The sequence below is a fragment of the Apaloderma vittatum genome, unplaced genomic scaffold (genome assembly GCF_000703405.1).
Source record: "Apaloderma vittatum isolate BGI_N311 unplaced genomic scaffold, ASM70340v1 scaffold14095, whole genome shotgun sequence".
Lineage (NCBI taxonomy): Eukaryota > Metazoa > Chordata > Aves > Trogoniformes > Trogonidae > Apaloderma > Apaloderma vittatum.
In genome coordinates this window covers 25,686-41,532 of record NW_009715580.1, presented here as the reverse complement: position 1 = coordinate 41,532, position 15,847 = coordinate 25,686, and the positions used below count along the sequence as shown (strand labels likewise).

General features: G+C 36.9%; 1 protein-coding gene across 1 annotated transcript in view; it reads left to right on the top strand.

Annotated features, from left to right (window-relative positions):
* The window catches only part of LOC104273782 (cadherin-8-like), a gene marked incomplete at its 3' end in the record, with an annotated part of 49,551 nt that overhangs the window by 22,163 nt on the left and 11,541 nt on the right, over positions 1–15,847 (top strand). Inside the window, exons 4-5 of the mRNA XM_009869213.1 lie at positions 1,552–1,671; positions 13,117–13,284. Coding sequence (XP_009867515.1) covers positions 1,552–1,671; positions 13,117–13,284 — 288 coding nt within the window. The remainder of the gene's footprint in view (positions 1–1,551; positions 1,672–13,116; positions 13,285–15,847) is intronic.

Here is a 15,847-nt window from a genome sequence, read left to right as displayed (position 1 = left end):
TGAACAGCAGGAGAGTTGCTGGTGAGGCGCTTGCTTGCCAGGTGGGGCCATGACAGAGCTTGCATGACAGCCAGCTGATCTGCTTCCTTTGTTGATGTTCTTCCCCTATGAGAATGGATAAATTTACTCCGGTAGCCAAAATAAATGACCAGGAAAAGCCATAGGCATTTTGTTTTCTCTAGAGCAGTGTATTTCTGCAACCCATGTCCCCTTCCCTGGGAATTATCCCATTATTCCCATGCAGCTAACCTGCCGCAGCTTCAGGCACTGCAGAACTTCCTCTCTGTATGCAAAGCGTTATCCAGCCCTCTAGATGCCCCCACGTCCTGCTAGCCTCATATCTTGCCCTGTTGTTTGAAGTGCCCAGGTAGGAAAGCGTGAAATGGGAGCTACTGGGTGATACACAAATTATCTCTAAATATGGAAACATTCCTCTAAATAATGTGCACGTACTGTAATGCACAAAACTGCCCAAAGCCGTAGCAGCGATGTGCCATACAGAAAAAGGAGAGAAGAGAGCACAGTGCAAGGACATGCCAAAGGGATCTCTCCCCCCCATTAGTTTGCTGTTCTTGTCCTGAAGTGATGTGTAGTTTGGATTCAGTAGCACAGAAAGTGTGAGAAGGAAGAGGAGGATATTTTTACTGGCATGTCCAGCACGTGGGGGTATTTTGGTGAATACTATAATTCTTTATCTTTCTGAATGTAAGAAACATAATTCAGCCCTTAACCTCTCTCCCCTACTCTTGCTTTCTCTCCCTCTGTAGATATACTCTTTATTGTTAGCCTAATTAATGTCATCATTATATTTTTAAACCAACCAAAAAAATTGTCTTTGCAGCAAGCTTAATGTAACTGACTCAATTTCATTTGATTTTGCTTTTTACAGAAATGGCAAGTGCTATGGTACCTAAGGAATAAAAAGGGTAATTTCCTAAATTTTTTTGGTCAGAGTATGGAATTTATAACTCTGGCTAGACAATGGCCCCCTCAGCGGCAGAGACTCATTTCAGAGACAATAGATGTTGTCCTAACTCTGTCACTGTGGCCACATCAAACCATTATTATGGCTGCAAGCCAAAGGAAGAGAAAAGAAGCCTTTTTATTATTGCTCTTCTATACAGCCTCTGTAACTTGGCAAGGTTCTTTCAAATGTGATTTTGCAAATCTTAAATGCAACATATTATATGGTGTTATTAACCTTGTATTTCGTATCCCTTTGATATGATTCCTTTGCAAATGATTGAAGTCTACATGGATCTATCCAATACCTTTAAAATGCATCCTACAAAGAAACCTTAAATAATACAGCTAAAAAGGCTTTTGTTTTACCCAGAAATTTAGTCTACTGGTGTGTATCATCTTGAAGGAAAATGTTTTGTTTGTGTTACACAAGAAATGTTCTGAGTTGTTAACTGATGTTTTTTCTTCTTTTATTATTGTCCTATAACTCACAAGGAAATTAAATTTTGTTTCAAATTATTTTTTAATAAGTTATGCAAATTTCTAGTACATGTGTAAACATTAACTGTGCGTGTTCTCTTTATTTAGGTACCTTTGTCACTAAAGTAACAGCTACAGATGCAGATGATCCAGTTTATGGAAATAGTGCCAAGCTGGTTTACAGCATTCTGGAAGGACAGCCTTACTTTTCTGTTGAGCCACATACAGGTAAGTGACTCTGAATATGAATCTCTGGGTTACAGTGACACAAGGGACCATGCCTCTTGTGTATTTCACGTAATACACTCAAGCAGGGAGCTTGTCTGTCAGTACCAAGCTGTAACACGTGTCTCACTTGTATTGCATCAGAGTTGGATCAGTGAAAAGACAAATAAAAATCTGCATTAATGATAACATAAGTAATGGTGATGCCAATATTACAGAAGTTACTGAAGCAAAACTGAAGGTAGTGCAAGTGCCGTGTGACTTTTAACTGAGTAGGGATTGAAAGATTTGGCATGAGGAATTTAATGAGCATAATTTAATTTTCAATTTGAGACTATAGTATTTCCAATTAAAGATAGTTTTGCTTGGAAATTTTAGTGAATACAGTGTGTGTGTTTTCATTAAAAGTTATTTTTCTTTCTTGATTGGATGGATCAGGGAAAAGAAAGAACATGATACTGAGCGTTCGGATGAAGTTTTATTAGAATGCATTTAGGATGACTTTATTCCTCTGTGGTTTTAAAGTCTTGAAAGGCATCTGAAAGAAGTACCAATAAATCCGTTCCCTCTTGTTTTCTGTACATGTCGTACTTGGAGCAAATTCATTTGGCTATGTCTGAGAAGTGATTTTTAAAGTGAATTGATATTATTTCTTATATTGTTTCACTTCTTAATAGTTTTTAATCACTATGAGTCAAGCAGCTGTGATCTCTTAAGGAGGAGAAAGCTATAACTCATTTTAAAACATACAAAAAACCACCTGAATTTGTATGACCCTAAAGGAGTAAAGCAGGAGTAAAAAATTCTTGTCCTGAGGCAGATTAACAAAATTAGGAAACAAATGCTAGGAGAAATTACTGAAGGATGCTTTTGATAGATCAACTGCGCTAAATTGTCTCAGCAGTAGTAAGAATTCTTAGACTCCCTATAGTCCAAAGTTCTTTAATTTTTTCTGGTGGAATTGCATAGGGAAAATTATTTCCCTTTCCTAGATGGGGAATCTAACTTGCAGGGACTTTAAGTAAACAGTATAGGTCAATAAATATTAATGGATTAATGGATTAATCCATTAAAGTATTTTCTTCTGGTTGAAGGACAGCTATTCTAAATGTGAAAACACTCTTTGGAATGTGATTCAGTATTTTATTTTCTGTGGCATATAAAATAGAGTTTTACAAAGAATAACACTAGCACAGCATGATAAAGAAACAGTAGCTTGTTTCAAAAATAAATATGTCATGAGTATTATTAATGAAGCCCCTAAGTTCATGCTGGCTGATTTGCCACAAGTCAAGTGGAAATAGAACTCTGAACAGACCCATGACCATCAAGTATGATTTGGTTCTCTTTAATACTACTAATTATTGCATGCAGTAATGACTTAACTGTCTTAATAAGAGGGGAATCAACTGTAGGATCTTTCTCAGTTTTTACTAGGGAAAGTTAGTGCTTTAGCAGGGGAACACATCAACTTTCACAAGAGGAGCGAAGAAGTGTATTCTCCACCTACACAGATTTTTCACTTCTTTCACAGAAAAATAGCCTAAAAGAAATATTCCAAATGTAAAAATTGTTTAATTTTAGGTTTGTTATTTGTATTGCACCAAAATCTTATACTTAATCCAATGAAGTAACAATTCATCACCTAAGAAAGTGATTTCTTTTGTCCTCAAAGCCAGAGGAAACTCGAAAGTTTTTTAGTGAAGCTGAAAATAATGAAAATCATTAAATTCCCTCTCCTGTCTTCATTTCCAGTAACAAATATCCCTTTGAGTAGCTGTTCAGTTACCATGCAAATGACATGTTAGTTTCTAAAGGGAATTTAATCACAAACAATTCAACTGCAGCTTTGCCACAGTCCCTGACTAAGTGGCTTCATATTATGGAGCTGCTTCTGAATAAGTGGTTTCAGATTCCCTACTTTTCTAGATCTATGGGAGATACCAATTATGTTCTTCTCAAGAACATTACAACCAAATCAGTTTATGCACTGAGACTGTCCTCTGTTTCTTTACTATCTCTATGTAATGGCCTTCAGTTATAGTGTAGCCACCGTACTACTCTTACAGCTACCCAGCGAGTACTTTGTTAAATTCAGAGTACGCAGTTGTTTCTGCGATAATCAGGTGGACATATCCATTGTTTTGTAATGTTGTAAAATTTGCAGAATTTGCTCTTGTGTCTGAGAAGTATTTCCATTCACTTCGAGAAATCTTAGCCATACTTAATGGTAAATTGTGTAGACATTTCTTTAGGATATGTTAACAATACATATACGTAAGAGTCTAATTAAGAAAGCCAAATGCAGGCAGTCACGTAGAAGCTGCAGCCACATATTGTACAGAGTGAAAAAGTTGCTCTAAAACCCAGCAGCCTTATGTTTGTGGTTCTTCTGAAGAGAAGTTTTGATTTCAGAAAATGTAAGGAGCTATCTAGCAGACTTTCTTGGTAATACCAGAGTTTTGGAGCAAGGGTATGATAATGTTTATTACATATCAGAGAAAGTTTTATGGGTCGTTCTCTGCAGTCTCAAAATGCCAATAGTATTATGCTAAGATAGCTACAATTTTGCAGTAGCTTGTGGCACTGTGTATTTCAGCTTCTAGAGGCAGTGGCGCATACAACATGCACGCTACTTTAGCAGCTATATAATTTGAACAGTAGTGCTGTTGCCGTGGACAGGTAGAGTGGAAGGTTTGTTTTAAGAAAAAAAATAATATCCAAAGCAAGTAAAAAATATATAGATCTTTGTTTGTTTCTTTATATTTATCCAACCTTAGCAATGTGAACCATCACAGCTAATATCTGTTTCATCTTAGTAACTAGGCCAGGAAACCACATTATCTTACACATTTGTATGCAGTAATCGAGAACCTCAGTGAACATTTTCATGTTGGAAGTTGTTTGTCACAGTAGTTTGTGACCGTATACAAAGCAAAGCAGAACAGCCAGGTGTAGTATTGTCTTATCCCAAACAAATCACACCTGAAGGTGATCCTCCAAGCATAGTAGATATTTTAGGGTTTACATTGTGGTTGTTCTTTGCTTGGGTTTTTTTTTTTGGAGGGAGTGACTGTGGATGTGTATAGCTATTTTTTCTCTGGGGTTGTGTTTCATTAGTGACTCTACTAAACTCATAGCCTTTCTAATTAATCTGAAACATAATTGTTTCTGAACACAGATATTGTGTCTGGAATTGTATCCTTCCCAAAATGGAATCACTGTTTTAAGAAGTGGACTATGTTGATGTGATCCACTTCAGATTGTAGGTATTTTCTGTCATTCATGGGAGCATATCAAATGTTATTAAAAGTATAGCTACTTAGAGCTGATATCCTTACAGTTTTTCTAGATGACTGGCCTGTTATTAACTTTATTAGAAATGAAGACTAAATTTAGATCTGTGTAGATACCGGCACCAGGGCAGCCATAGACAGGCTGTACTGCCTATAATATTTTCCATTTCCTGGCTTACACTAAAGGTTGTCTGACCTTACTGTTCTGTTTGAATGGTTTGCTGAGAGCTGACCATCAGGAACAGTCCCAGTCTCCTGGTTCCTCTCTCTTCTGTAGTATTCTGAACAAAAAGAGGGAGCAAACATATAGGATATGGCTTTGTGGCTGCGGTGGAAAGGGTTGCTGCATCTGAGGGTGAACGTGGGAAAAGCCATTGCTTAATCTTTTGCTTTTTTGTTCCTACTAACTTGACATTAGCAAGTCGTAGTCCTTATCTGAATCCCACTCTTGGTTCAAACTCTGATATTGCCCTCAACTTCCTTGCTGAAGCAATTCTATAATGCTGGGTGTACAGAAATAAGTACTGGTAAATGACCTGTAAAACAATAATTTTCCATTACCTTAGATAAAAAATGCATACGCTTCTGCATTTCTAGTTAGTAAGTTCTTCTGTATGAGTTATGGACACACGAACAAAGGTATTTCAGAGGTTATTTTTCATTCAGTGCACTGAATATTGCTTAGGTTAATGCTTTATTGATGGCCTGTTGTGAATATGTTTCACTTTTCAGAGGTGAGTTTTAATATGACCACTGGTTTGTTGGATGGACAGTAAACATAAATAATGCAATACAAAGACTGAAATTCAGATTGTCTACAAGAGGATAAACTTACTGTGTGGTGACGTTAGATTAGTAACGAAAGTATATATGTATTCTCTCGTAATCCAAATGGTGACAGTCAAAATGCTGGGGAAGGAGGTTCCTTAAGACTGCTAAAAGTAATTGAAGTACACTTTTCAATTTTAAGCTTTTTTAAGGATATTAAGTCACGACTGTCAGCTTTAAAATGAGATTATCATAATGGAACTTAATATGAAGTGACACTGTTCTGCAATATAGGAACAGTGGAGAAAATACATTTTCAGCTGTGTCTGACTTATTTACATTTCACATGAACTTAAATAATGTCACTCCTACACATACCTGAATTATGGTTACATGAACAAGGCAAATTACACCAAGAGCCCTACTGCACTGGAAAACACATTGTATTATTTAAGCAGAAACCCTTACTCTGTTTGAAAAAGAATAGATTTTCCATACTGCCATCTTGTATATGGTGGATTGAGAGCAGCCCTGTGGAAAAGAACTTGGGGGTACTGGTGGATGAAAAACTGAATCATAGAATCATTTAGGTTGGAAAACACATTTAAGATCGAGTTCAGATGTTATGAATATGAGCCGGCAATATGTTCTCACAGCCCTGAAGGCCAATCACATCGTGGGCTGCATCAAACGAAGCGTGGCTAGCAGGTCAAGGGAGGTGATTCTTTCCTTCTGCTTTACTCTGGTGAGACCCCACCTGGAGTACTGTGTCCAGCTCTGAGGCCCCAGCCTAGGAAAGACATGGAGGTGGACCACAAAGACAATCAGAGAGCTGCAGCACATCCCCTATGAGGACAGGCTGTGAGAACTGGGAGTCGTTCAGCCTCGCTAAGAGAAGGCTCCTGAGAGACCTTGTTGGCCTTCTGCTACTTAAAGAAAGCTACAGGAAAGAAAGGCAAAGACCAGGGAGTGTCATGATAGGACTTGGAGTAAGGTTTTCAAACTTAAAGTGCAGAATTTTACATTAGATATTAGGAAGAAAATCTTTACTGTGAGGGTGGTGAGGCACTGGAGCAGGTTGCCCAGAGACGTTGTAGATGCTCCCTCCCTGGAAGTGTTCAAGGCCAGGCTGGACGGGGCTTTGAGCAACCTAGTCTAGTGGAAGGTGTCCCTGCACATGGCAGAGGATTTGAGCTAGATGATCTTTAAGGTCCCTTCCAACCCAAACTATTTCTATGATTCTGTGATTTGTTAGAAAGCTAAAGTTCACATTAGTAAAGTTAAGATGAATAAAAGAGTCAGGAGACCTAGAAAAACTAAAGACTCTTCTAATAGAATGTGGATATTTCTTTGGAGAATGTATAATTGATTTTTTTTCCTATACCTAGCTTTAACTTTCAGGTGAAAGTGCATATGCTTTAATCAACAGAGCTTTTAATGATTTATTATATGGCCCTCTCTGGACCAGAATGTTGAACCCTGTGGTTCTGAAATCAGAACAAAAATGAGTAGGCCTAGGAGGAATGAAAACGGCATTCAGCAGTAGTCAGGTTTGAATCTCTTATTTTACTTTGCAGTCTATTATCTACCTCCATCTGGACTTTGAAATACAGTCCAGCAGAACAACAAAACAAGGTAGAGAAAGGATAAATGACAGCAACTTTTGAGCTACAGGCATTTTAATGATGTTACAGACTATTTCTTCTATTCTGGCTATTAATGTCCAGTTTATTAGGAAGGGTGCATATCAATGGTAGCACAGGCTGCCCTCACAATATTACGTGTGACTCATCATTGTAAAAAAAAGACTACTGAAATACAGAGGAAAGTTCAAAGCAGGGTAGCCAAGGTGAGAAGAATATTATTCATAATGAAAGATGGATTGAACTTAATTTGTATAAACTGGATAAGAGGTGATTAAAGAAGGATATGAAATCATTGCACAAATATTTGAGAGGTATTAATAAAAGAGAGGCACGGGGATTGTTTCTGTAATTACTCATGTTAAAATTACAAGGTAACATATTCGAACTAGAGCAAGATGGGAAAACAGTTCTGATACAGGAAGTAATCTGCAACTGTAAGGGGAAAGTAATGAGCTGATAGGAACAGAACTAACTCATGTTCAACAGAGCCTTTCTAAATAGTTCAGTTTCTAAACAGTTTAGTTTTAAACCCTCATGAGATTAGTGTAAAGAAAGAACTTGTTCAACATAAGTCAGGGCCTGGATTGACCTGCTACTTTCTAGCTCATTTTATTAACTAGTGCTGCTCTGATATCCTTGGCAATTACTACAGACTTAGAGTTAACTAAGCTTTTAACTGAAATAGTTTTAAAAGTCCTGAACTGGAATGAGTAGGTGTTCTGTCTTAGCAAGGGATGTGTAGGAACTGCTTTCCCAGAGAAGGCATCAGGTGTGTGCAGCAGCTTGCAGAAGGAAGGTCCATAGCAACATTCCCGAGGCAGCAGATTTTACTCCAGCACAAGCAAGAATTTTTGGAGTTTATACTTGGTCACTGCCATTACAACACCTTCAGCTTTGTCTTGTCAGCATTTGATGCACTTAGGCACAATGCTGAAAGCAGTATATTTTCAGTGTAGGCCTTTTCTTGTCATTGTGTACTGAGCGTACTGTGCAGCCTTAGGAGTTGCATTAAGGTGTTTGTACAGAGATTCTTTGGTGATTCTGAGAGTTGTCTTGGTGACAGCCCATTAAGGAGAGAGAGGTGTACTGACAAACCTCTACTGTGGCAGACCTGAGGGTCAGTTCTACGGTTCTTTTTACTTAGCAGTATAAAGTGCAACTATTACAGATAAGGTATGTAGGACTGGGTCCTTCAGTAGCAGCAAGAGCTGTCTTTTCTGATTAATAAAGGAAGTACAAAATCACTGCAGAGACACTTGAAAAGAGTTATGATGGTCTGTAGTTGGTAAAGATAAGTGGCTTAAGATCAAGACAGTGGCATTTGGAAAAAAGTAATTTCTGCTTCTAGAGTTTATCTAATAAATACTCGTAACAAAAAAGCTGATACCACACATTTCTTGCATTTCAGAGCAATACCTCTACAATTTAGAAAGCTAGTGAGATAGTTAGGACTTCACCATTTTCCTCATGCTGAGTAGGAAAACAGGGGCTACGTATCTAAATAAAATTGTGCTTAGTGAGACTGAGTTAGAGAGAGGAATTTGAACTACACAGTTAGAGTTGGAAAGCATTTGAAAAGGAATCCAAAGCTACTTTCTGTAAAGTGTCTAGTATAATTACAGGTATTAGAGGATCATTACAAATAAAGTCATAAGGAAGCAAGGTCGTAAATGCAGTGCAGAATGTTTGTTTACTGCATTTATTCTCAGTTAGTGAGAGGATGATCCTTTCATTGCGCTAGTGAAACGTGGTTCCAGGGAAAAGGGAATAGCTGCTAAGTAGAGGTGACAGATTTTAACCATGCTATAAAACACAGATACAAATTCATCTGAAATCAAAAGGCAGTATTATAATAGATGTTACCCAGTCATATCCTGCATGATATTCTTCAAGCAGAATACATACAATTTTAATTTACACACAATGCAAACTTGCACGGTCTACTTCAGAATGAAAACAAGATCGGAAAACACAAGAATTGAAGTACTATGTGCTGAAAAAAAAGTACAATAGATTTTAGGTTACACAAGAAACAAGAGAATTAATAAATTTATATTCAGCCTTCACCTCTCAGTTTAGCAGAAAGACAGGCAACGCCATCTTCCCCGTAATTTAAAGAAAGCAACATGGTAAGGAAATACGCACATTGTTAGATTCTCTCTTAAAGATAAAAAAATGACATAGAATTAGTCCACATAAAATGGTATAACATAGCATTCATTCCTTACCTAGTGTTTATTTTTACTGTGGCTAATGAAATTAGCTTTGAAATATATCTACATCTGACTGTAGTTCAGGCAACTGTATATGATCATTTTTCTGGAAAGTTGGCCAACTTTGCTAGACACTGCAGATGTTTTTCTTGTCCTGGTAAAATAAAAATCCTAAGATTTAGAACTAAATACGAAACGAGAATAGTTTTTTATTTAAAAGCTTATGATTTTTATGAAGGGTAATTTGAATTAAAAATAGTGGATCTGTAATCCTGTGTCACATCATCAAAGTAGTAGATTTTTTTTTAATTTTCAAGAAAGTTGTGATCTGTTCATTTTTTAAGTATTATGGTATGGGTTTTCCACAGATCTCCAAGTGAACCTTTTTTATGGATCTCTAAAACATCACTGAAATCAGTGTGCCTCATGGGAGTATAAAGAATGTATCTCATGAGGCTTTGAAGAAATTGCAAGATTGATTTTTCAGGAGTTTGGGTCCTAAATGACTGTTATATTTAATAAGAGTGTCCACCAAGATTTTAACATGGAAGGAAGATCAGAGCAATTACTTAGCTCTTCCAAAACGAAGAAGGAAAATTTCCAAAGTATGCAAGTTGCAATAACGGTCTTCATCAAAATGTGTGAGATGAATGAGATGCTTAAGAAAGGCTTTTCAGGGCCAGATTCCAATTTTGCATAGTGCTTGCTTGGTTTTGTTCCATGTTCTCAATTATTATTATGTGTAGCTTTATGGTGGTACCATAAAGAGGTCTTTAAAAAGACGGGGAGGAAAGTGAAAAGTGCAAAACAGACCTTATTTCTATTGTTCCTTTTGCTCTCTCTTATTCTTCATCAGCTATAGCCTCTGACATGCCGCTGCTTCTCCCCTGATCTTTTTCAGAGTGAGACCGTGTATATTCTTCCAAATGGGTTTTTGAAAGTAGTCCACAGGGGTGCATTTTAAACGATTCAAGTTGCGAGGCAGATTGTGCAGATTGCTCAGTGTGTGCATTTAGGACCACTGTAAAAGTAAATCCCATATCGCAGCTGTTTTATTTTCTATTGAGCAGTGTGACACCAGTAGCTGTTTAGGAAAAGCAACTCAGCCGGGAAAAAAAAAAAAAAAGTTGTTACTTCCAATATTGGGGGTGTTTTCATTCTTCGGAAAAAATGGATTGCTACTTTGTTTCTTCACCTTCCAGTCTGCTTCTTGATGTTTCCAGATTTACTGAGAGGATCCATAGCCAAATTATGATGCAGGTATCTGTGCGGTGGTTGTACTGCATGTCCATTGAATGTTTTCCCATGACTAAGGTTTGTGAAATATTTTAGCGCACATGTAGATAAAGCCTTATCTTAAACAATATGGAGGGACAGGACCTCGAGTGAGAATGCCTCAAAAAAGGATCAGGTTTATCCCTTCTCATTCTCCACACACAGTTGTCTGATAGGTTCTTAAAACATTCTGGTAATAGAAATACTACAAATTCTACAGGCATCCTTCTGTCTGTACTTACCTTCTAGAAAGTGTTCCCCTAATGTTTAACTGAAATCTCTCTTGCTGCAATTTAAACCCATTTTGTAGTTTGTATTTTAGGCCTTTATTTCTTCTCTTATCCTCAGTGGAAAAGGGCGAGTAGCTCCCAGTAATTTTTGTGTATTTGGCTGTGAAGTCTTTTCTCATACTTCTCTAACTATATAATCAATTCTTCTTTTTAAAGCTGGACACAACATTCCAGCTGCAGCCTTACCACTATGAGTAATTATTCTGGAAGGATTATTCCATAGTTCTTCCATCTAACATACTAGATAGCATACCAGGGAATGTTTGGGCACTCTTACCAGCAAAATGTTGTTGACTCATATTCAGCTCATTTTGACCCCACATTCTTTTCTGTCTTGTGAGTCACCTGCCCTATTGTATTAATTGTTTCACCCCCACAAAATACTTTTGACTTGCCAAATTGAGCTGTATTCTGTGGTTTTAGACTACCAAATTTGACACAATTGTTTTGAACTCTAATCCTGTTCTTCCAGTACTTGCAATGGCTCCCAACTTTCTGTCGTCTGAAAGGATTGATAAGTTCTTCCTGTCTTCCATCATTCAGGAAATATTGAATGATGCTAGAAGCAGAACAAAACCTATGAACTACTTCATCCATCTATCCACTTTGACAGTAAGCCATTGATAACTGTTCTGAATATAGCCTTCCAACAAGCATCTACCTGCCTTACATTAGTTTACAGTAATTCTCATCCCTCGCTTTTAAACTACTCTTTTTTTTGGCACATATCATTTTCATCCATCACAGCATGCTGAAAGTGATTACGTTTTTATTCTTGATTTGTTTCTGGGTTGAATTGAAGTAGAGCAGGTTGAATGCTCAGTGAGTTAATGTTCTGTGTGCTGTATGTGTATTAGTATTTGGTGAACTTGAATTGTTTTCTAAAAATAGATTGAAAGCATTTCCTGTGATCCCAGCCTGAGAACTAATGAATAAAGCAAAAGAACAAAAAAATACACCTGCAATTCTCTATGCATAACTCTCTTAGTCTCAATTGCATCTTTTTTATTATTATGCTGGACATTACTAGACTGTGATGAACACCATTTAAATCCACCATTAAACATTTAGTGTTTCACTTTCCATATCGAATGTTGTCAATATAATAGCACATTATAGATGGAGAAGTTTTGGAAAGAAAAAAAGAGATTTTAGTGTTTGTCCTGTTGGAGGGCCATCAAATCTAAAAGAGATTGCAGTGGATCTGCCCCCATATTTAACTGGACTGTCCCTCGCTGCTATCTTCCTGCTAGCACACTGACATTTTATATTTTGATATACTACAGCTCATTTTACTTCTCTCTTTAAAAACTTCTAACCTAATAAAGTAGATGACAGCAGCTTACTGAGATCATTGTGCACCAGGTCACCTTCTTAAAGCAGGAACGATGGATTGACTTCAGGAGTTTGTGTTGCTGGTTACTGTGCTGAAAGACAAACGGAAAGAGATACTGTCAGTACAAGTTTAGGCACTCAGTTTCGGACTTAAGGGAACAACTGGAGCCTGCATTATATACAAGAGCAGATGAAATAGTGGTTTTGGTTTTAAAATATTTTAAACAATCTGACAGATATGTTTAACAGCTTTCACAGGTTAAGTTTACTATGTGGTTTTCTGTTTCTGAATTCTGTGGGGAAGTGATGGATTTCTATAGGTGGTAGGACAGAAGTTAAAAAGTTTCTCATGAAAGAATTCTTAAAATTAATATGTATCACAGAATGAATAATTCTTGTGTTTTGGACCACAATTTCATTGTAGTTTTAATTAAATCAAGGTAGATGACATCTAATACACTTTTTTGAAAATCTCAACATTGTCTTTACCCTTGATATTAGGAAAGAGTTTAACTGGACCTTTAGCAGTTCAATATTTATGCTGATATTTACATATATCCCTAAAAATAGCCGCATAACTAAATTTGGGTCTGTACTTGACTTTTTTTCCCCTCCCTTGTTGTAGCTATAATCAAAACAGCTCTTCCCAACATGGACAGAGAAGCCAAAGAAGAATACTTCGTGGTCATCCAAGCAAAGGACATGGGAGGACATATGGGTGGCCTCTCTGGAACTACGACAGTGACAATTACACTCACTGATGTTAATGACAATCCTCCTAAGTTTGCACAGAGTAAGTGCCATTATGTGTATGCCTTCTGCTGTACAAGAAAGTAATATAGTGCTTTGGGGTTTTTTATCAATCTTTTTTCTTTTTATCATCATCATATTGCATGACTTCATAATCTAATTTAAAAATATGTAGCTACTGCTAGAGAAAGATTAATAGCCCTCTGCCTGATTAAGAGCTTAGGAAAGAGGGAATGACATCCACAGCTCTCTGTCTTTGTTGTTACCCTTCTAACATACACACTAAAGGGTTTGGAGACTTTTTTTTCATATATTTATTTGTTTTCAGTGCAGTTATATCTGAGTCCTAGTTCTGGTTGCTGTTATATGTACTTCTATCCAATGCAGTCAAGTGATACCGCCAGTAAAAGACATATATACCTGATAAAAGAAATAAAGGCTTGACTAATTAGGTAATAGTGAAGAAAATAAAGAAAATAAGTCTGGAGTCTCAATAATTGTTGATCTTTAATTCAAAATCCATATTTACTACTGTGGTGCCAATGGATATCTTGCTGGGTTAGGTTAAAATGATTTGGCATCCTGCTGAGATTCTCTTCAGGCTTTGTAGTCTATTTCAAAGATGAAGACAAAAAGAAAGAAAAAGGAGAAGGAAGAGCATAATGACTGGATTGATTTTATTTGGAACAGGTGCAGTCTAATACATTATTAAAAACTTACCTTTTTATCTAACTTGTTCTGAAAAACTAAAATTGTATGGTGTTGAGAGTCTTTTCTGCAGCTGGAGAATGTTCACATCTAGACATTGTATCGTATTTGCTTTCTTAGAAGCGTGTTTTTCTAACAAGGTACTTATGCAGCTGATGTAAAATCCATCCTTTTACACATATGTAAGACTGGAATTCCACTTTTGCACTGTTAGAAGACGCAAAGAGTGAAATGGGTTTGTCCTAGTACTCTGCATGTGACACTCTCCTGTAGCCTAGAAAATGCACATACAGATATAGAGAAAAAATATACAATAAATAAGCATAGATAAAAGCTTATTTGCAAAATATATATTTTATTACCTTATTTAGTGAGTTTTAACAGATAAGTACTCTGTGCACAATAAAAGGTCATTGTAAAGTAAGAAATGCATAATTTTTTTACTTCATATCTCGTTGCACTACATGCATTTGTATCATAGTGTTTTCCAATGTATTTCCCTAAAAATGCAAATATCTATAGTTGAGACCCCTGACTGAACCGTATCACCAGAACGCAGAGGGTCATTCCTTTTATACCTGCAGCTGTAACTTGGTGGCTACAGATCTACTTTTGCCAGCTTACCTGGCTTTTATATTTGTATCAGCACTTTCTGTCTCAAAAAGCCTTTACCTGACAGGAAGAAAAAAAGCTGGTCAGAAAATCAGCGACACAGCTGGTACGAATTTGTACCTTTGCTGGAGGAGGAAGCATGGGGGGAGTGCATATGAGGGTGAAACCATCCTTCCCCTGTGCAGTTTACCCGTTTGTTCTCCTGTAGTTTGGGTACATTGACGCAGTGACTGGGTAGCACAAGGGAGACTGCATCACAGATCCCCCAAATGTATTTTCTCTATGAAAAATGTAATTTTCCTTCAGCAAAGAGCTGCTGTCTTTGAAGCTGTTATAGCTAAGGCATTCCAGAGCATAATTAAAGCTACCGTCTAGGAACAACTCTGTTACAACACTGACCATTATGCAACTGCACTAGAAAGAGCCCTGCACATATATACTTTTGTATTATATAGACGTATTGTGTTTAATAAGGATGAGTCGTAGTAAATATTTTAAGTTGATGTTATTCCAAATTCCGCCTTTTTAAGCTAAGTATTCATAGCATTCTGCCTCGTATTAGAGATCAGTCAAGACTTTGGCCTTGTACAAGAGCTGATCGAGTCTAACATTTTTTTACACTGTTGAAGCACGGTTTGCATTTGCCTGGAAAGGAAAATAAGAAGGGATCAAACTTACAATAAAGCCTAACCAGAACGAAATAGAAATTCATAAGATGTAATACATGCTGCTTTCACAATAAATTGTAATGAACTCAGAAAGCGGTATGTTTTATCGGTTTATTGTTTCCAGCCAGGACAGAAATGTATATTTATGGTTTGATTTGAAAGAGAGTTGGCCTCCTGGGTTTTCAAAATGAAAAAGATGAACTTTCACTACTTCTGTGATCTCTTTGAAATAATTTTAGAGGCATTTTCTAAGTCACAGAAGTTTTTAACCTGGCAGTTTACCATAGGATTGTACTGAGAACAACCGTGCACTGCTGTGAAAATCAAGGATTTTCAAAGATGCATAATGTGAATTTTTGGTCACCTCTGCACTATGACATCTGGAAAGGACAACTCATACTTCTTAAAAGCATTTTATGTAAAGGAGTCAGCAGCATCATATTATGTTTTTACAATATTTTGTAAATTATCTTAATAATATGGTTGAGGGGTGAACTTGTAGTGGAGGATTAAGGGTTGGACTCGATGATCCCAAGGGTCTTTTCCAATCTGATTTGTTCTGTGATTTCTATGATTCTATAATAAATCTGAGAGAAAAATATCAACTTAAAAATGCAA